Here is a 22,027-nt window from a genome sequence, read left to right on the forward strand (position 1 = left end):
GGTTCAGCTTGCTCAGCACAAAGACACGGAGCTGCTCACTCTCCAGCAGGCGTCGGACTCTCTTCATGTTCAGCCAGCCAACACCCTGTCCATCAAGGACATTGTGTACCACCTCCTTCAGGAACTGCTGGTTCTCACTGATGGATTTAAGAAGAAGCAAGGAGAAGTCAGGCCTCTGCTGACCTTGGCTTGCATGGGAAGAGAGATTTGGCCAGGATACACACAGAAATGCATTTTCAAAGCTAAGTTTACAAAAGTTCAAATCTAGCTATGCCTGCTGCTAACATAACTGCACACAGTCCAGGCTCTGTTCTATAGGTGTACTATCAGATATTTTATTTTGTCTGTTGTTTCCTACAATAAGCCATAACCAGATTTTCCACTAGTCCCTCTAGTGATCACTCTACTCCCCACCTTCACAGCTCTTCTGAGAATTCATAGGAATCCTCTATGCCTCAACCTTCTCCCACAGCTGCTTTGTCTGACTCACAGGCTTTCCTTGCAGGAGGAAGCGCACCAACTTGGCACGTGTACTGCTTCACCTTGTTTTCCCACAGGGAGGGAATGGGAAGGGAACTCCTGTGCATCTTGCTGTGTTCCCCAGTCTAAGCTGCAGTTACTGTTCTGCAATTGTTGTCTCTCAGCCCTGGTAGCTCAAAGTAAATTTCACTCTACCCATAGAGTGCTAACATGTTATACAAGCAAGGGAGGAGAAAGTCCAGGCACAGGCAATGTTTACTTGCACTATTCTCAGTCCCTTCCCACAGCTGAGAAAAACGTTTCACATGAATTTATGGAATCAAACTGCTTCATGTGACTCAGCTGATCCCTGCATGGTGCATTAAAACCCTGCTGACTAAACTACCTTGTTCAGAACAGACTCAATTACTGAGAATAATTACTGAGTTAAAGTAGGGACCTAGATTGTTTTATCTCAGACAGAAAAAGGACACATTTCAGAGCACAGAAAAATACCTGTGTATGATTAACTGTAAAACCACCCATACCAAATCTTCTCGGACAGTAATACATGCAAACTTGGGGCTACAGACAAGTATTATTTAGTTTTCAACAGCTAGACTTCTGAGGAAATAGTGGCCATGTATGAAAGCACTCTAAAAACACTTTACACTCAAAAAGAAATGAAAAATGTTACCTGGAATTGCTAGTTCGTCCCTGAGGCAATGAGGGTTCCTTCTTCACTGTTGGGCTGTGCTTAATGACTGAAGACTTTTGATCCACGAGGGCTCGCCTGTTTCCTAAACAGGAGAAGAAACAAGATGAAAGGAAGGGGTGGGAGAAAAGCAGCCTCATCCCAGGTTGGTAACAAGCAACACTAAGGCTAATACACCTACTCGGATTACAGGTAACAGACTTCAAATAAAATGGAAACTCCAAAAAAGCAGCAGCATATATCATATTCTAGCATCACACATCGGCAGAAAACAGTAATGGGAGTAATGCAGAGAGAAAAAGAGAAGATGGTAATGGGAGCAGGAGGTGAAAAGCAGGAAAAGTGTGGCTGCTTTGCATGCAGTTCCACAACAAGAACCATCTTCAAATTAGTCACTATATGTAAAAGCATAATGCATTGGGGGTGACTAGTATAGATCATGTGGTACTGGTTACCCAGTGAGAAAGGTAGCCCAAAGTCAGGCATAGGGAATGCTGGAAATTGTTAAATCATGCACAGCTCATGCTGTAGGGAACCCACCTTCATTGCTTACTGGGCCAGCTTCAGTAATAATCTCCATTATAGTATTTAACCCAAATACTGGGACACAAAATATACAATTAGTAGTGTACTACAATATCTGCACTCCCCATCACCAGCATCAGAAGAATCCAACTACCAGCTTCTTCCCAGCCCTCCCTCAAAACAAAACCCAAATGACGCCAGAGCAGGAAGGATGCTTGAAAGTCCAAGACAACAAGGGCCAGTATAATTAATCTTGGAGATAGTGCTTGACTTGAAATTTGGCATTGTGGAACCAATGTATTACATTTTCAAGGATGTTATTGCACATATTTTATTTCAAGGGCACTATCAAAAACATCTGCATCACTGAGGAAAAAATATCAATGGATGTGCATGAAATAAAAATTAAAAAGGAAGATGGAAAGTGGTCAAACAGCAGCAATGAGATGGAGTCCCAGCATCATTTCCCATTACAGTTAGAAACACAGGGTACCACACACATTCAGTAAGAATAAGCAGCAATTTTACACCTGTACAACAGAGACAAAACTGTTTAAAAAACAGTGAAGCGCCCAGTGGGAATCCCAGTGAACCAGCATGCACGTGAAAATGGACATGAACACACACACACACACACACTTGCACGTGCGAAAACCAGAGTGGGCTACACCACTGAAATCCCATCCTCATATCTGCAGAGTAACATTAAAGGCCCTGCAGGATTACAGTAGTCAAGGAAAGAACACAAAAGTGCAGAAGATGAAGTGCAAAGCATGAACGTGGAACAGCAAACCCCATCACTGTTTTCTTCCAATGCATGGAATCAGTCATTAAGTTTACCCATGGAAATAACCCTGACACAAAGCACATTTCTTATCCAGTACAATTGGACATGAAAACATAACCAACTGGTAAAAGATTGTCAAAAACAGCTGTGCAGAGTCTCTGCTAGTGTTTTTATTATACCAGTCCTGTTCCTCCTCATTTTACACACAGGGAATGGTTACTTGTCTAAAAACAAAGTCCAAAGCAGAAACACAAAAACCAGCTTTTGGCCTTCGTTTCTACAAGGTCAAAGGTCAGCAAAACATCATACCAACCTTCATCCACATCCCTTCCCACTTCCAGATTAAAGTAATCTTTACCGATGAAAATGATGAGGAAGAAAAAATAAATGAAAAAATTCAACATATTAAAACAAAAGCAGTAAGCTCTAATCAGATAGAATAACTCAAAAGGTAAAATAAAACCTTTCCCCAATTTAGCAACTGAACAGGTCTCAATGCTAAAGCACCAGCAAGTGCTCAGTCACCCTTCTGTTGTTACATCTGGTACAAGGATGACCAGGCTGTCTGTCTACCCACAGGAAGAGGGTCATTCCTTTAGTGCCCATTCAGACACGTCATCTAATGATACCACAGACAAACAGATGTTCCAGTGAAAAGATTATGCACATGAGTTAGGGACTGACCTTCGCTCTGTGTGAGCTGAAGTATGTTTATAATTTGATTTTGATCACAAAATTTTTATTTAATGAACTGAAAAGGCTATAAACACTTTTGAAACCCATGTAAATGGCAGTCTCCACAGGGAGGCTGGCATTATCCTGACTTAAAAATGCACCATCATTGCTCTAACAAGCTACCTAACGCTAATAATTGAGATCGCAACAGTACAAAAGTAGACCTACCTCTTCTCTTGGTTCCCATTCTTTACACTAAGTACTTAAAAATCAAGCAAAACAAAACCAGCATTCACAGTGTATCCATTAGCAGAGGCTAGACCAGCAGTCTCCCATCCCAACACAGCTCAATTGTTGGGGAGAAGCCTGACTGAGAAATATCAAGATAATTTACTGTCGTGATACTTTTAAGCCAGGTACTACCCAAGCTACCAAGCCAAGCTACCAAAATGCATCACCTCTAGGATTCCTGTTTGTCCTCAGACTACCAAGTCACAAGAACTGTAAAGGCTATAGAAGACAAAGGGAAAAATTATTACCTTTCAAGCTGGGAAAAGGAGTATTCTTGTCTCTCCCAACTTTGGTTGGTAGGGCTAAATTGGACAGACTGAAACTTGTGCTGTGGTTTCTGTACAGACTGCCTATGACAGAAAAAGAAAACAATTCAATGCCTAATGCTCTCTGCACACACCCAAACTTCCTAAAACTGCTGTAATTCACCTTCTTATTCCAGATCCTTAATGATTAAGTTCTTCTTTATTACCCAAAAGTCTCAGGAGCAAAACATCATCGCATTTACATTGCAACTACATCTGTAATCATATTATTCTATATTGCACAAAAACATAACTCTTAGCTTTCATATTATAATCATAACTGTTATATCTTTCAGTCCTAAATGTAACAGCAATATCCACATGTCTTTCCTGCACTTAAACAAGTAATCTCACATCAGCTGTGTCTTCTAGTTTTATCCTCGTTTTTGGAGCAATTGAATGGTAGGGGCCACATATGAAAACAGGATGACTGAAAATCTCTGGGATATGTAGTTGTCAAGAGGGGATTGTGCACTGTGCCTTGTGAAACACTGTAAATCTGCCACAGAAGTGTACTTTCAAATAGAACCCTTCCATTTATTAGAAGAAAACAGAAGTTCTTCCTAGTACAGACAGGTCTTAAGAACACAATAATGGATGACCATCTGGTTAAGCCTGGAGACAGCCTGAAAACACCTCATGAAGTGTTAATCAGCTGTTTGATCTACAAGATGTTCATTTAAAATGTCAGCATGCTGTTTTAATTTGCTTTGGTTCTTTTTTTTTGCAGCTTAATTTTAGTAACAATTTTACCAGAAACATCCAATATACTTTCCCCACTACTGGAAACTTCCTGCACTGCTCCCCACTTTATTGCAAGACTTAATTGGCCATATCTTCTTTCACTCATTAAAAACTTCAGATTTGTTTTCCACAGCTGTGAATTTTATTATTAAAATATAATTGAAAGTAGGTGAGGACAGGCAAGAAATGTAATTTGGCACCTAATCACACAACACAGCAGCATGGAAAGTGTACTAGTGGTAAGATTTTTTTATCAACTTCATGAAATTGCACACATTTTTGTCTCAATGAAATGGAAAAAAATTCTGATCTGTGCCCTAAAGTGCTGTATAACACAAGGGTCTAAACACATAACCAAAGTCCTTCTTACTGAAAAATACATAAAGCAATAGCTATCAGCACTGTAAGTTAAACAGGTTCTGTGGCTCCCAGCATAGCTTCTGGACAGCTGGTAACAATTTGCCAACCAAGTAATTTTCTTGACTAGCCATCCCTCTATGCCATCTCTCGATAAACTCTAATACAATAAATAAAACCAGCTTCACAAATGTGTTGTTACATACTTGCAAAAGACATGATGCCCCCAAAACCTTCACTGCTGTTGTTGGAAACAGTAGAGTTTGGGGAGCTGGCCCTGGAATCTGAATCTGCATCAGAATCATTGCCCAGTTTTAAACTGTTTGGACGGAGTAACTTCTGAGACCTTTAAAGAAATTAAATACATCTGTTATTAGCTTTCCCTCTTCCCAACCCAAATCAACACATTTTACGATTGTGGGAGATCAATGTCAGTCTCCTCCTCATCAGTTTTCACCATGCTACCCTCACCTTCTGGCAAACAAAAGAAAAAGGAAAGAGGGAAAACAAGATGATTAAAGCTTCTCTGCATTCAGGCTTTTATTAGGGCATGCTGAAAACTTGTCTGAAAAAGGGCATTGGTGGATTTAGGGGTGAAAAGGTCCTGCTTTGACAGCCCTAACAAGAAAACCTAATGTCATGAATCACTACAGTATCTTTCCCCAAAAGACAAAGCTTCACAAAATAATTGCTCAAAGGTTTCAAGAAATCAGTAGGTGATATACTAGAATGTCTCTAGGAAAAACTGAAAATTCTGTTAGCTCCTAGTGCTTACATAAAAGCACAGAAGTGGGGGAAGTAAGCAAGTGCCTTTACTCAAACCAGAAGGGATTTACAGAGTTCCAATATTAAACGGGAGTGATCAACAAGACAGTTCAGGTGCAAAAGACATTTGAATGAACCAATGTTAAATTACATGAAGCAGATGGAAACCCCAGAAGTGCTGTACAAAAGGGAAGGAGACAAGGAAGACGCACCTGCTTCCATTGAGATTCTGGTTAAATCTTGGGGTGTAGCTCTCTTCCTGCTCATCATCTTCATCCTCTGTGGGAAAACCATACTGTGGTTCAAAGTATGGATTGTCATATTCTCGCTTCCTCACCACTGCCTCTGAGGAGCTCATGCTGCCAACTGTGCTGTCGCTCTCATGACGATCCAAACTGATCTTAGGGAAGCTTGGTTGCAGTTGCAAGGAAGGAAGATGGTTTGAAAATCCAGCAACCAATTTCTCTTCCATTTCTGCTGAATCTGCTGACTCCTGTGGAGCAGTCAAATCATTGATGTGTTCGCTAGTTTGCGCTACATACAACTGAAAGGCAGGATAAGAACAATTATTTCAGACTGGGAAGTCTGCAGGGTCCTTGCTGCTTGTTACTGGGCCCCAACCCTATCCCCAGTATCCGTGGCTCTAATCTAGGATTTTACGTACACTGCAGTATTCCTGCATTGTTCTAGGGACTTACTCCTCAGTAAAACAAGTCTTACTGGTAAGTGTGAGCTCAGGATAACAGCTCTCCATTACCCTGTTTTGGGGTTATGCAACTCCCATTCTTCCCAAATGACCAAAGATGCATGAGCTTCCCCACCCCACTCCTTGTTCCTCTAACACATCAAGTCTTTCCAGACTCTGTTTAAAGCAATTCCTGCAATCACAACCTAGGTCACTGCTCTCTGTTAATGCTGCATTTTTCAGTGCATGGGAACTTAGGTACAGGAATGCTCTGTCCCAGCATAAGAGAGTACCAGTAAACTCCATCTTGCTCAGAAAGTCCAGAGAGAGCATGCAATTTAATCTGTGCAGAGTTTCACAGTCCTATTAGCTTTCGCCCCTTCTCAAAGAACCACATGCATTCTCCCATTCTTTATATCCTAATATGCTGATCTTGGGGCTGAACTCATCTCAGTACACACATGATTCACTCCATGGATGACGGTGCTGGGGCTGCTACTGGCTGTAGTACTGGAACTTGAACGAGGCTGATTGTTCTCTTGGGAGTTTTCACTGTCCATGGCCTGTTCATCCAGATCCCCTGAATATTCTTGAAAATCATCAAATTCCACTTCACTAGCATCACCAAGGGCTGCATGAGTCAGGGGGTCAACATCTGCAAACACATCATTTTGCATTAAAGAACAGTGCATTCCTGAGCTTTCTGCCCATCTGAAGACCACTAGCACATGAGGACTGCTCAGCAGAATAAACCTGCATATAAATTTAGATTGTAAAGGGCTTTTGGAGTTCATCTATTCCAACTCTCTGCTCAGAACAGGGGCAACTTCAGAGTTAAAGCAGGTTGCTTAAGACCTTGTTCCACTGAGTTCTGAAAGTCTCCAAGGCTTGACATTCTACTGTGATGCCAAGAACCTGTTTTAACTACACTGACCATGAAGATCTTTTCCTTATGTCCAAGCAGGATTTCTTTTGTTGCAAATTCTGATTATCACTTCTTGTCCTTGGGACATAGGAAATCTGTTGGTGTTCCTAGATATAGCTTACTGGAAAAAGTGAGCGGTTCCTACTATCACAGGAGAGGCTATTGCTGCAGCCTCTATATAACCCACATTTTCCTGTCCCCACTAGTATGGAGTGACTCATTAAAAACAGCACTGAGAACCAATATGGGGGGGCAGGAGAACACTTGTACTCTGCTGCCCACGTTACACAGTATTTACTGGCTGCAGCACTTTGTTTCCAGATTTTGTGAGCCAGTTTTGTACAGCAGCACCTAATTATGTTCTTCTTCCTTCCAGTGTGCTGTGGAGGACATTGTATCTAAGCAGAAGAAATGTCTTTTTTTTCTGCCTACCACTGGATACTGCAGGATTATAGAAGACACTTTTACCTCAGAGCAAGACTACAATGGAACAATACTTTACTGGGATTCAGGACCTTAGGGGAGGCATTTTTCCCACAATGCAGATGAATGAGGAAGAGGAACCTATGAGTACCTTGTGAAAGTAAAGCTCAAAGTTACTCACTTGGGGTATCACCATTAATGTCACATTTCATCATCTCACTGACAAAGTCACCGAGGGAGGAGTAGGAGGAACTTGAGTCATCATAGTCGACACTGTCACTGCCACTGCCACAACAGGTGAGAAAGAAAGATGAGTGGCAGCATAACAGCAATAGCAAGGCTGATGTTCCCAAAATGTGAACCAGCACTGCTTTCATGGGCCTCTTAAAAATCAAAGGATATTACAGCCTCTACAAACAAATTTCTGGCAAGAGTCAGAAGCCAGCTTCATGAAAGCTCAGAGCAAATAAATTAACTTGGAGGCACACAAATACACAATATGGGAGGACATTTAAGGGCTCTCAGCAAAGTTAATGAGCACAAATGAGCAGGCAGTAGTGTATTAATTATCAGTGCACATGTGTGCATATGTATGCGTGGGGTAACTTCAAGGGAACTGAAAATCACAAGTAAAAGCATTCATTTCTTTTAGTAATGATAAATCCCACTATATCAGGACCCCTGGTGCTGTGTAAAACATAGAAAACATGGCCTGAAAAATCTCACAGGCTAGCAGGGAACGTAGGATAATAATACTAGATGCAAAACTTGGGGAAATACAATAAAAACTACTGTATCAAAAAAGTTTACTCTCACTTGTGAACACACAAGGTCTCAAGCAGTGGGTAGTACTAACAAACTTCACGTAACTATGTGCACTGAGCAGAGATTTCAGAGTGGGGAGATGGGTGTGAGCACTTGCAGAACTGGAATATAAATAACCAAAGAAAGAACGGCATAGAAGAAAAAAGCATTAGGGTGGGAGGAAATACCAAATGTCAAGTGGCACTCAGGTAGCAAAAGGAAACAGGAAAATATAAATGGAGAATCACACTAAACTAAGGCTTGAGAAGACTCTAGCAAAGGGTTAAGAGGTTGCTGTGATGACAGAGCAGTGAGACAATTCACTTCAGTGGCAGTTTTCTGCCCAGATGAAATGAAACAGCAACCTAGTAGGCTAGAAGAAAAGACTGCGAATGAGCAGTAGGAGGAGAGGCCCAGCAATCTGAAGGAACTATCATGTAATGACAGTCATGCTCTCCACTAACCTGTCATCAGTGGGATCAGAATCTGTTTCTTTCTCTATCGGGATGTTCAGTGCTTCAGCCAGCTGTGAGTTACTGTCATAGACACGGTAGTGGATGGGCTGCAGCTGGTGAGCATACCACTTGGGTTTGTCACCAATCAGTGCTGGGTCAAACATGTCTGCACAAACACAAGGAGAGAGTTAATTCAACTCATTGAATGGTGTGAAAGGCTTCTTCATCCACAGTGAGGCTAGTCTTGCACAAAGGGACAGTTTCTACTCTAAGAAGGCTACAAGACTTCTTCTCTGTAAGCAAACAAGACAAGAGGTAAAATTCATTGGAGGAATGAGTGGATCATATCAGGGCTAACTTCAAAGAAACACATGAAAAATGTTCCTTGAACTAGATTTCCCTCCCCAGCAGAAACAATATGGTGTTAAACTAAGTCCTTCCCATGAATCTCCCTGCTTTTTATGTTCCCGCATTACATACAAGTGCAGGAAAGCCAAGACCAACACTCACTGTTATGAATTCTTTGGAAAGCATAGTTAGTAGGGTTGAGGGACCATTCTCCAAAGTATTCTACTGCCTGTGTCCTGGAAAGCTTATCTGCAAAAGGTGTTTGCTTCGGCCTAGAGGCAAGAAAAGAATTTGCCTGGAAGGCCACCACTGGTCGTGGGAAGAGACGAAGGGTGCGAGTGTGCATCTGGAAACCTTGCAAAACGTTTGGCGAGTTGAAGAATCTCACCATAGCAACCCTAAAAAGAATCAGAGGACAATATATCAGATAAAAACACAGTACACATCAGAAAAGAAGACAGCCTTTTAAGGAATGCAGTAGGCAGTGTTTCAAACCTTTGAAGAATGGTAACCCGCTACAAAAAACTGTCTTCTTAGAAAACAGTTGCCTTTCAAAAAAACAATATACATAAAAAACAAACCACAAGAAATCACTTTAATTCACCACTTCAACACCAAGGCCCATCCAACAAGGCACATCATTCTCATATCCACTAGCTCAGGTGACAATTGAGTCTCTAGATTTTTTTGCAAAGCTTGCAATTTAAGCTAAGGCTGAGCTTTTTTTGCAAAGCTTGCAATTTAAGCTAAGGAATCAGTAACAGTCCTGGTAAAGTGGATGATCTACAGGAAAATGCAAGAAAGAAAACGTTCCCTCAAGATACACAGTTATCTGCATGCAGTTAATTGAGCTGAGATAAGCATGGTAATTTCTACTCTTTTTTTCCCCATGATGCAAAGTAGAACCTGCAGTAGAGCCTGGAAGATGCTGCTTCCACCACTGGACCCACAGAAGCGTCTGTGCTGCCTTCAAGTGCAAACTTTTTGAAGATTCAGCACTACCTTCAGCCTCACCTGGTAGCAACATCCACAGAGTCCACATCATTTCCATAGATTAGAGGGTTGAATTCTGTGGAGGGAGTTGATTGCAAATCATTCTGCGGTCTTCCCAGCAGCAGTGGCACCTCCTGCCCCTCTTGGAACTTCTCTAGATTGAGAATGGGCTGAGTATTGAGACTCATGCTGGCCAGTGCCTAACAAAGGATGATATTATGCACACATTCAGCACGAGAACTTATTGAAGGAACAAAAGAGAGATCAGAGCTACCCTGCCCTCTAGGCAATTGCAAGAATTGTGCATGCTCCACTTGTTTGTCTTAAACCATTTCCTATGGTTCCTATGGTCAACAAATATCTCCAGGCCCTTCTTTATGTGGATTGTCAAACCAATCTCCTCAGTGCTGAAACAGTCCTTGAGCCAGGCAGTGGGCAGCACGCAAGTCCACTTTGCTAGATCATTCATGACAGGAAAACAGAGTCTGGATTGGACCACTGGTATGGCACTACATGTAACTTACTGGAGAGTTACTCCCATATGTCATTTGAACACATCTTGGGATGTAGCAGCCTTGAAACTAACTTGGCCATTCAACCAGTAAGTTTGATATCCGAGGGCAACGTGAAGAAACCTTTACATGTGCATCTGCCTGTATCTCTGCAAACCTCCACTTCCCATCTGAATGAGGTCTTCATCTCTTCATAAAGCTATCATCCTCTTCAACCCTTGTAACATCTTCAGGGAAACGCACTGGAGCAGCACAAGTAGCAAATCAGTCCTGAACTCCCAAATCTATCCTAAATCTTCCTAATTGCTCCCATTTGCCCACTGAGTCTTCATCTTTTTATTTCAAAAATAAATAAATAAATAGAGAGAACAAAACAAAAAAACAAATCTCCAAAGGAAAAGGGTAAAATGGAAAATCGAGGGGAAAAGAATAAAATAAAGAACCTTGTTGTCAGGAGTGAGCAGCTTTTTCTGAGTGATTGCAGTCATGCTAACCAGACACTGGAGGCAAGATGGAAGATCATATGATAACACCAGCAGCCCATCAGAGCCAAGACGAACACATGACCACAGAGAAACAGATGGAGGGAGAAAAAAAAATAATCTATTACTACCAAATATCACAAATGAGAAGAAATAAAAGGGACCACAAAATAGGCACATTGTGGGAGAGAGGTCTAACTGCCTCACCCCCAAACATTCACATCTGGCCACTTTGGCAAGTGGAAAGGCTACTGTCCTTACCAATGCAGCTAAGAACTTTCTCCTGCAGTTGAACAGCAGATATGCTGAATTTTAATCATTGAGACTAAGACCCAAAAAGCACATGAGACACAGGAATGCAACCAGAATTTGGGTGAACTCTTTGAGAATTTTAAACACATCTCCAAAGAAATTGCAATGTGTTCTTCTGGTATTCAGCTTTGCCCTAGTGAGAGAATTTTGCTGAATACTGCCTGAAATTGCAAGAGGGTGAGGCAGAAGTAGGGGGAAGGTGGATGTAACAAAACTTAAAGCAACATATTGCTTCCATCTGTGCTGACAGCAGCTATTAGGGTATCACAGAGGTTACACACTTGCTCTCCTGGTCTATGAGGAGAGAGAAAGAGCACACCTCATCACATTAGTAACACACTTTACCTTTAGATACTGCATGCAGCGTGCATAAGGAAAACAGAAATAAAGAGATAAAACCTGCTTGACACGATCAGCCAGGGTGACCCAAGCTGATTAATGGCTTAGCAGGACCTGAGAGGAGAGACTGAGACCTCACACACAGATCTGTGAATGGAGGGGAAACAAAGATGATCACAGCTTGATGGATCAGGTCAGAGTTTAAAGCCCACATGGCAAACGTAAGGAGGAATCTGGAACTTTCTGCACCAACTGGAAACAAGTTAGCCTCAAAACCAGTAAGAACCAGAAATCATCTCTTGCATCCGGGAGCATTTTAAATTATCCCTTACCTGGCTAAGAAATTAATTGCAGTTGTAAGCCTCAGTGACCATTCACTTTTCCAAATCAGCCTTCTGTTAAGTTTGAAACGCAGCAACTGGATACCTACCACTTATCTATATCAACTGATACTGCTTTTCAAGCTAAAAATTCTGTTGCATTCTAACATGGGGGATGTTCTAACTGGCCAATGATACAGCTTATAGAGGTTGCCAGAAAATTCCTAGTTCTGTGCTTCCTCCAACAAATAGCAAAGGTGGAAGCAGCAGGGACAGTAAAAGACTAAACAGATAATGGAAATTACAACAAAGTCCTTCAGAGAAACTACGGAGAGATCTGAAACAAAAATTAAGTCTCAACTTTAGCTTAGTCAGGGGAAGACAATGTTAGAAAATCATGCGGCTCAGGGAGCTCAAAAGAAGACATCCCTATAACTTTCTTTAATTAGCCACCCTGCTGATTAGCCCACCTCCACATTTAGAGTAGACCTCTCCAAGACTGACCAAGGGACACTTTCTTGAGTAAGAATAGGCTGATACATTTCCATATCCATCTGAGGTGCCAGGATATACATCTGCTTTTCAAGTATTTTGCTTTACATTTGCTGACTTGCATTCTTGCCAATACAGCAGAAGAGCTATGCAAGACGACATCTGCTAAGTTCTACTGAATCTGAGTCCTTTCCCCAAAGTGCATATTACCTGTTTCAGATGCTTTTTCAGCTCCGAAGCTTCTGGTTCTGGCAATGCTGGCAAAGATTCTGCATTTGTGGGAACTATTACCTAGAATTAAGAACAGTAACAGACTAAAAATTCCCCAGTTGTAGTAATTCCCAACACAGAATCTCCTTATTTCCACCACTCCAGATACCAAAAGTAATAAACAACTTCAAAAAATCCACAACACACAGACACATGCATCAAGACTTTGATTTTAACTTCTTTATGATTATTATTGCTTACAAGATCACAAACAATGGAGGACTAACTCTACCATTTACCACCAAAAATAAAAAGATCTTATACACATTTCCCTTGAAGTAGCCCTGCTTGTGCCCCAGCAGGAGGCAGGATGCATGGTCCCATTTGAATCATGACAACCAATACTGCTGGAAGGCCTTAACAGACTGAGTTTTTTAGGTAGGGCTATAAGAAACAGGGTCACCATTACACAAGAAGATATCTTTATAATTTGTTTGAGGATTTATCTCCTACTGATATAGCCAGATTGATTAAGTGAAAAATAATGCCATATGAGCAAAAACAATTGAGGCCTTGAGACACAAGGAACAGAAACCTAAATTTGGCATGGCAGTGGGCAGACTGAGGCCAGGCATTCTTAAATTTGCAGTGAGAAGACTGATGGAAGTGCACAGTTCCCTAGAACTTATGTGTGTCACTTACCCTGTTGGTATCCAGGTCAATAAGCCATACATCATCAGGCATTTTAAAATCCAGTTTATAAAGGAAGAAACTTGCTGGAACACCAATGATATAGGGTGTAGGGGCCAGAAGCAACTGAGAGAAAGAGAGAGTTTAATAAGGACAAGATCTGCAATTGACATCACCATGTACTTCCCAAATATTTATTTATTAACTACAATATGGTCATAGCAGATATAACACACAAGGCATGGATAAGTAACTCATTCCATAAAACAGAGGCATTAAAAAAGTAATTTATAAAAGAATAAAAGATTCTGCTCAAAAAGCTTCAGTTTTCACCTAGAAGAAAATAAATTTCAGCCTCTCATGCCCAACTTGTATGGCTGCATGGCTCTTTGGAAATAAAGAGCTAATCTAAGAGCTTGACAGGTCTATCACAGACCAAGAAAAAAGATGCTCAGAGTAAGTGTCTAACTAGAGAAGCAGCAAGTCACAGACAAATACACCCTCAGCTCAAACTGAGTCTGTGCCATCGTAAATATGGCTTTACTTGTACCCTTGTAATAGTAATTTGGCTTCAAAACAATAACACCTCTAGGGTAACAAAGCTTGGTGAAAGTTTTAGAGCACAGGTCTTATGACAAATGGCTGAGGGAACTGATTTAGTCTGGAGAACAGAAGGCTGAGGGGAGACCTTATCACTCTCCACAACCACCTAAAAGGAGGTTGTAGTGAGATGGAGGTTGGTCTCTTCTCCCAAGAAACAAGCGATAGGACAAGAGGAAATGGCCTCAAGTTGTGCCAAGGGAGATTTAGATGGGATATTAGGAAAGTTTTCTTCACTGAAAGGACTGTCAGGCACTGGAACCGTCTGCCCAGGGAGGTGGTTGAGTCATCATCTCTAGAGGTATTTTAAAGACAGGCATGTGTGGTGCTTAGGGCCATGGTATAGTGGTGGACTTGGCAGTGCCAGGTTGATGGTTGGACTTGATGATCTGAAAAGCCTTTTCCAACCAAAACAATTTTATGTTTCTAGGAAGTAAGAGAAATAGATATTTTTTTAAATGTATATGGAAAACCTAAGGGGAAATTCAGGCTGCTTCTGATAAGAGAATCAGCAGAGGAAAAAGGTTTAAGTCAATAAGGCATGTAGCAGCTTGAGAGACTAATTTATTCTTTAAATTTAGAACAGTTGGTTATCTCCAAGGGGTGGTACAAGAACAAATCTTCAGCCTCAATGGGAAGATAGCACTGGAGTAGGAGGATGGCCCACATTCTCTCTCCAAGCAAAATAATGAGCTTCTGCAGAGAAGAATTTCTGAGAAGAATAAACTACAGGAAGTATTTCTAAATCCTGAATCAAGAACCCTCAAGTGTCCTTAAACATTACTCTGTGCTTCCATCAATAAACCTTAACACTTGGTTGGGGGGACAGCAGGGAGGAAATACTCCATAATATTGTGGACTGTGGCCTTTCAGTCCATTGCTTGTGAAATACTATGAACTACTGCCTTGAATCCTACTCTTCACTAAGCATGCTTTGAAGATATCCTAAGTAAGCTGTGTTACCTGCAATTTAGATAGTGAGTGGTGCTCAAAGAACATTATCTGCAAGGCAGACCTTGTTACAATCCCTGAGAAAACAGCAGGGAAGGAAACAAGGACTATTCCTATATGAGTTTCAGACATCACAAAAACTTCCTTTGCAAAAGACCAATAAAGGAAAAATATGTACCTGTTCTGCAGAGGCCATGCAGGTGGGAAGCAGAGGGATCACTGGGAACATGTACTCTAATGGGTAGATCATAGCCACAAAAGCCATCACAGACATTGAGAGAGCATTATAATCTCGAGACTGCAACACAACCTGCAATCAAGGAAACATTACCACTGCAGCAATCATTCACTTCTTATACTGCCCCCCAGGGGTGCACAAAGATCACAGCCTGCAGGCATCTGATGTGATGGCTGTCAACTGCACGACCTTCCATTAATCTGTCTGAAAACAAGTCTCAGATGTTTTTTTTTGAGGGCAAAACTTTTCAAAACAGGGACGTCAGAAGGAACTGTTCCTTCCCCCTGCAGCCAAACTCATTCCATACAGTGCAGGAGGCAGCTGTGCTACACACCCAGCCTACCCTGCTTTTGGAGAGGGCAGAACTTCCTATACACATACACAAAAGATCAACTCTTCCTTTCTTACCTTGTGCTCCAGAAGGATGCAGGTCAGCACCTGCAGGCAGGCATCCACTCCCAGCAGCTCCAAAGGCAGATGCAACGGAAAATCCACCAAGGTGAAGCGCGACGGATCAGGAAGAGCAAAGGTCAAAGCTGGCTGCAACTCATGCGGCAAGACCTCCACGTCCACCCGCTTCTGACCAGCAACAGGCATCGGCGAACGGAGCAGCCGGTAAATCCAGGCCTCGATCTCCCGCAAGTCGTGCAGCAACGCGCTGGACTTCTCTTCCACCAGGAGGGAGCCGGTGAAAATCCTCCACATTGTATCCCTGCATAGGGAGAACAACAAGGTGAGCACTTGGAGAGCTTCACCAAGCAGCGATTCTGCAAGGCTCTTCCAGGGAAAGGGAATCACAGAACATTAGGAGCCTCTGAAGATCATAGAGTCCAAGGCCCCTGCCAGAGCAAGACCAAAAGAAAAAGCCAAAAACTAGGGTGGATCACTCAGAAGGGTATCCAGACAGGTCTTGAAAGTCTCCAGAGAAGGAAGACCCACCAAGAATTAAAAGATGCAGCTAACAAACACTTGGTCACACAGAGGAATGGAAGGCAGGGATTTGATCTTAAAGAAACAACCACTGTGGTAAAGTATCTTTCTTCAGCACAGAAGTATGCCACTTCCATCTACGAGTTCATTCACTCAGTTAAGGGGTTCAGTCAGGTGCTGATCCCTGAAAACCTCTCATCACCCTGGTGCTTGAAATCCAGCATGTACTTAGGATACTCTCATACCTCATCCAGAACCGTGGCAGACTGACTGACTGTAGAACTCTGGTCCCAGCAGTCCTACAGACCTTTGCAAGAATAATAACTAAATCTCCGATAACAAAAACATGCTACACTAAGATCCCTCAGATGTTTTGGCATGATAAAATGCAATCTAGGATAGGAGGAAAAAGAGTATTTTATCCTTCTTAAAATCTGAGTAAACCATGGCAGAAGCGGATGCATTTCAGCTGAGAACATACATTTTTGAAAGCTGTCTAGAGATCATTCGGTTACCGTGGCAAATCAGGCAGCAATTTTCCCATGCCCTAAACTAGCAATCTGCAAACTTGTAGCTCACAGACAGGCTGGCCAGAACACATGCACAGCACTACTAAAGGCCTTCAGAGATTCAAAACTTGAAACTGGGTCTGACAACAGCAACAAAGTGGCTTGTCCAGTTCAACCCCTAAGGCAGCACAGTGGAGGCTGTGCTCCTGCTATAGCCATTCTCCAAAAAGATTCAACCAGATAAATGCCTTCAGCTACTGCAACAGATCCCTCAGAACGATACAGGCTCCAATGAGACCTTCTACCTTAGAGATCACAACTTAAAAAATAACAACTTTAATAAAAATAAAGAAAAGAAAAAATATTATGGCACTAGAGGCTTCAGAAAGCAAGAAAAATTAAATAAATTTACAGAGGTCCAAAGGAGGCAATTTGAGATAATGCTGAGTTCCTCTCAGGAACTGTGATGGTTCTTACCCTTCACTTTTCCCTCAGCTGCTTGTAAAGCACAGGACACTGAGTTGTTAACAGGCACACTGGACTCTTTGCAAACTGTAAGGATTCACTTTCACCTTTATTCTGCCACCACTTCAAATGTATTCTACTTTTCCAGGTCACGGCTTGCAAACCACATGGTAGTTCAAACCTGCTGCTCTACTGTTCCCAGAGATGCATGCTCAACATTCCTCCTCTTACACTCCTCATCTGTCACTCAGTTCTTTTTAAGAATTATGTCTAACAAGAGCAATTTTTTTCAAACACCACATGCCATTCAAACACTGGAATACTTTAGCACACTTGACAAAAAAAATCAGATGAGCTCACGGAGTTGAGGAAAATAATGAAATTTAGCTTTTTTTTCTGCCTCAGCAATTATCAGACTAATCCAAGTGACAAAATAAGCTCCCTTTAATACATACTTCCATTAAAAAAAAAAAAAAAAAAAAAAAGGTTTTTTCTAACAGAATAATTTTTTCCCCAACAGTCAGTGGATTCAGGTGATAAATCTGCTTAAGCTCAGGACACTCTCCTACCCAGGACACACTCCTAGAACAATTCCAGGGAAGTAACCCAAGAAGTAGGCTACTGCTCTGCAAATGGGACAGATTTCCCCTTTCATGCAAAAAGAGATTATAAAGATGAAAATTATACATGTCTTGTCATTTTTTGGTTTTGACAAATTTGGAGATCACCAAGTTATTTAACTCACATTATGAGCTATCTCACAGTCCCATCACTCCTGCTATTAACATAATTTTCTCCTTCTCCAGAGATTCATTTTATGTTTTCTCTTTTCTGCTTAACATACTGGAAAGGAAAATACCATCTTGGAGTGTAGGTGTCAGACAGAATAGTGCAGATATACATCCATGACTGATATACATAAAGACATTGTTCCTTCTGTACCCCACAGTGCAACAGCTTTTGTTACATACCCAGCGTGCTAATAGTAATAATGTAAGATGACTACATTACATTAAAAATACACCAAGTTCCTGTTAATTTGCTGTTAGCAACACCCATTCCCATATGATTCCTAGACAACATGTTTGTTTTCTTCCTCTCCTCAGTCTCCCTTTCAAGTGTTGTACTTTGTTCTCCCTCAGCAGCTCTTGCTTCTCTAATCTTTTCTCCCCCACACCGAAGTTCAGATTGTTTCATAAGCTCATTAAGCACACTTTCATCATTTTCCTCTTGCCCCAAGTGGAAATTCTCCCTGTTATTTCTTTGTTGTTTCTAATTTGCCTGACATACACTGCCACAGAGCTTATAGGCCAAAACAACAACAGCTCCCATGCTGTGCTTCAAAAAAGATCATGCTCAGTCAGTTGTCAGAAGGTTCGTGCTGCTTTAGGCTTATAAAAAATGAAAACCATACCAGGTTACAGAATCAGAAAAGTTTTAAATAAATCATCACAAGAAATTCTTTTTTCTACAGAGATCCTGGGTTAAAAGAGCAAAAAGGTCAACTACTGGTGTTTGGCTGCTTCTGTAACCACACCTGTAGCCACAATTTACGATGCAGATAATTGCAGCTTTGGACACAAACAGTGGAAGGAAACAGTTATTTCTGCCCCTTCAACGTACCTCTGCACCCCACGAGGAATCCCCAGCTTCTTCCCCAACAACCTCTCACTACAGCAATCCACAAGTCTCTTGAGGGTGTACAGACACTCACGGAAGGTGGAAAAAAAGGGATAATGACTAAGGATGCACAGAGAAGTCAGGGTGCTGTTCCGAGAGCGATGGCTGCCTTTGGCCAGACGTTTACTGCGTGGTGATCGATTCACATCTGGGGTAGACTCTGTACTTGGAGCTTGCAACGAAGAACCACTCTCCAAACTCTCAGTGCCCACTTCCTCTTGGGGTGCAGATGCATCCCCAGATTTGGGGATCTTCTGTCCCTCCCGAGCTCGATGCCCTCCTGTGCCTTCTCCCTTCTCCTTGGGTACTCGCTTCTGGAAGGAGCGGTAGAAGTTGACACAGATTCCATACCGAATGACACCTGTATCCTTGTCTGTGAGTGTGAAGACAAAGGAAGTGTCATCACGGAAGCTCATGCGTTTTTGCCGCACACTCAGGCATCCTTCTGGCTGGCAGAAGAACACAACATCAGGTGGCAGAGGGAAGTCCACATGGTCTTCGAGTGGGTAACGCCGCAGCAGTTCAGGAGTCTGAGCAACGCTATCACTACTTGGTTGCCTACAAAAAAGCAAACAAAAAAACCCGTGTATAGTTGACTAACATCAATACAAATGTTTGGTATCTGCCTATTAACATGTCAGGAGCCCGTGGGGTCTGATTCACCTTTGTTTCTTCTCTCTCCTCCTATCCAGGGAAAGCACAGCTTCTACAGTCACTAACCACAATGCTCAATCACTAGCACAAGGCCACAGTTGCAGAAAGGTTAAATAAAAAAATCTCTATCATCATTATCAAGGCCCACAAGGTGCCTGTTTAAATTTGACCAAGAAAAGGATTTCCAGGAATACATTGTTCCCAGAAGAACATCGAACTGCCATGTTTGACTGACTTTGATTTCCAAAATTAATTTAACTGCATGAGTCTTTGAACAGTATTTTAGTAGGAAATACATTGTCTCTCTCCTAATACACAGTCAGATTAAACGCCCCCGGATTTCAGCCATAAAATGAAAATTTAAGAGAAAATCCAGTACCAATTCCTAAGTGGGAAAAAGAAGAATTTACTAGGAAAAAACTCAGATAAGTGGTGGAATGATATGGACCTCATCCTGTAAAATGTTCATTAAAAATTTCTAGCAACCATAGATATACATCATTTGTATATAAATCTGTGTTTGATTTTCAAGTTGGATTTAAAGTGTAAGTTACTATTAACTTAGTTAACTTAGTAAAATGCAGACTTGAATTCAACACTGTGCCTCACCAGCCTTTGTACCACAAATCACTAATGGAACACAAACACAGAAAGACAACACTGTTTGTTCCAGATTTTCCACCAAAACAGATTATTTCAAGGTATTAACAATTTTCCTACCACTACTTTTGCATGAAAGCTACTTAATAATTTCCAAATAAATAGTATGACATCAACATAGTTATGGAAGAAAAATATGTCCCCAGAACAGCCTCTCTTTGGTTTGAGTCCTTTGCTATGAAGTCTGATCTTTCAGTATTTTCTAAAGTAATTAGCACTTACTACTACATTTAGTAAATGGGATGTAGGAGCCTGACTCCACCATCACTCTCCTGCAGGATCTCATACAAGACATTCTCACCTTGATACTTCAGATTTGCCCATTTCAAAATACAAATGACACTGGCTTTTCTCTTATCTGAGAGATGAGAAAACACAAACTAGTAATACTAGAATGCTTGCAATTTACAAAGGAAAATCACTGCTGTTAATAGCTCTGCTGACTCTTTCTCCCAAACTAATATTTTAATAAAAAGAAAAGGTAAAAATGCTTAATAATACAGCATAAATGATTGTTTATGACTGTCATTTCCTCCACTTACCTGATTTAAATATTGCACTAAAGTATTCTGAAAAGAAAGTGAGATATACAGCAACAAGCTCATGAACATAAACCTTCGGTATTTAGAAATGTAAGTAAAATAGACTTCAGAATACACTCATTAAATAGCTTGACAGAAAATTACTGCATAAACTTTGAACAAAGAAAAATAACAGCACACATATCAACCCCATATTTCATACATGCTTTAAGTAAATAAGCTTAAGATTTTACCTATTGATAGTTAATAAGTTTTTTAAAAATAAAGCATTCATGTCATTCCTATGAGGATAAATTAGTAACAGAGGGGGAAACAGTCAAGTAAGGCAAGTTCCAGATTATTTTTTAACTGAGTTTACAGACTACACTTCAAAAGCTAGAAAAGCAGCCCAAACTAGTATTTTACCCACATGTGGCTTTCAGTATTTTCAGTTTGTGAATCCCTCTATACTGATGCCAGTAGAAGCAAAGAAGTTCAGATACATAGTCTAACAGAGTCATATATAAATTGGCTATTTTTAGTTACCCTTTTCAGGTTAAGTTGCAAGTTAAAAATCTTTAGCTGCACTAGTATTTTCCAAAAAGTGCTCTAACCCAAGTAGATGCTCCCATCATGGTAGCAATATGCATGCATTCCAGAAAGCACTTCCACAGCACCAAGCAAGGCTTCATCAATGGATGCTAGTCTATTTGTCCCCACTCTGCTGCCCAGGGAAAAGTGGATCTGGGACTCTTTACATTACCTGGCTCCAATGATCACAAGGTAGTCGAGTAACCGAGGGCAGATTTTCTTTTTCTGCACCATTGTCCTTGACACACCTCCCTATGTCATCTCAGTGAATTCCTATTCATCAATCCAGCAGCCAGTTATCCAGTCAGCTGTAGTTGACTGCCTTGGGGAATACAATCTGCTTGGAAATGTCTGGCAGGTTCAACCTATGATTAGGAAAAGCAAGAGTATCAAAGGCACAATCAGGAATACCAAACATGTATAAGCATCTTCATGACCTTAATTACATTCCCAAAAAGCCTCCACGTTCTGTGCAGTCATGGCCATCCACAGATCTCTCTCTTCACGAGTACAAAACCACAACCACATGCCCACAAAATCAAAGAGAGCTGAAAAAAAAGCACAAAAAATTACAAGAGGATCTCAGGAAAGACCACAGACAAACGGAGAAAGGTA

General features: G+C 41.3%; 1 protein-coding gene across 8 annotated transcripts in view; it reads right to left on the reverse strand.

Moving 5' to 3' along the window:
• Positions 1-21,779, reverse strand: part of MADD (MAP-kinase activating death domain) — a 59,430-nt gene extending 37,651 nt beyond the window's left edge. For 3 of the 8 annotated variants that reach the window (XM_009999536.1, XM_009999535.1, XM_009999534.1), the window contains exons 1-17: positions 21,585-21,779; positions 18,930-19,544; positions 15,811-16,114; positions 15,343-15,474; positions 13,626-13,739; positions 12,924-13,004; positions 10,278-10,456; positions 9,426-9,661; positions 8,925-9,081; positions 7,838-7,941; positions 6,770-6,963; positions 5,996-6,116; positions 5,316-5,332; positions 5,065-5,197; positions 3,701-3,802; positions 1,157-1,259; positions 6-137 (exon numbers count right to left, since the gene is read on the reverse strand). In XM_009999536.1, the coding sequence (XP_009997838.1) occupies positions 6-137; positions 1,157-1,259; positions 3,701-3,802; positions 5,065-5,197; positions 5,316-5,332; positions 5,996-6,116; positions 6,770-6,963; positions 7,838-7,941; positions 8,925-9,081; positions 9,426-9,661; positions 10,278-10,456; positions 12,924-13,004; positions 13,626-13,739; positions 15,343-15,474; positions 15,811-16,114; positions 18,930-19,544; positions 21,585-21,646 (2,786 nt within the window). In that variant the 5' untranslated portion in view covers positions 21,647-21,779. Of the gene's footprint in view, positions 1-5; positions 138-1,156; positions 1,260-1,714; positions 1,775-3,700; positions 3,803-5,064; positions 5,205-5,315; positions 5,333-5,835; positions 6,117-6,769; positions 6,964-7,837; positions 7,942-8,924; positions 9,082-9,425; positions 9,662-10,277; positions 10,457-12,923; positions 13,005-13,625; positions 13,740-15,342; positions 15,475-15,810; positions 16,115-18,929; positions 19,545-21,584 lie in introns of all 8 variants that reach the window. The other 5 variants (XM_009999530.1, XM_009999529.1, XM_009999532.1 and 2 more) reach the window with 3 other exon arrangements.
• Between the last annotated feature and the right edge of the window lie 248 nt (positions 21,780-22,027).

The sequence above is a fragment of the Chaetura pelagica genome, unplaced genomic scaffold (genome assembly GCF_000747805.2).
Source record: "Chaetura pelagica isolate M959 unplaced genomic scaffold, ChaPel_1.0 scaffold55, whole genome shotgun sequence".
In the NCBI taxonomy this organism is placed as follows: domain Eukaryota; kingdom Metazoa; phylum Chordata; class Aves; order Apodiformes; family Apodidae; genus Chaetura; species Chaetura pelagica.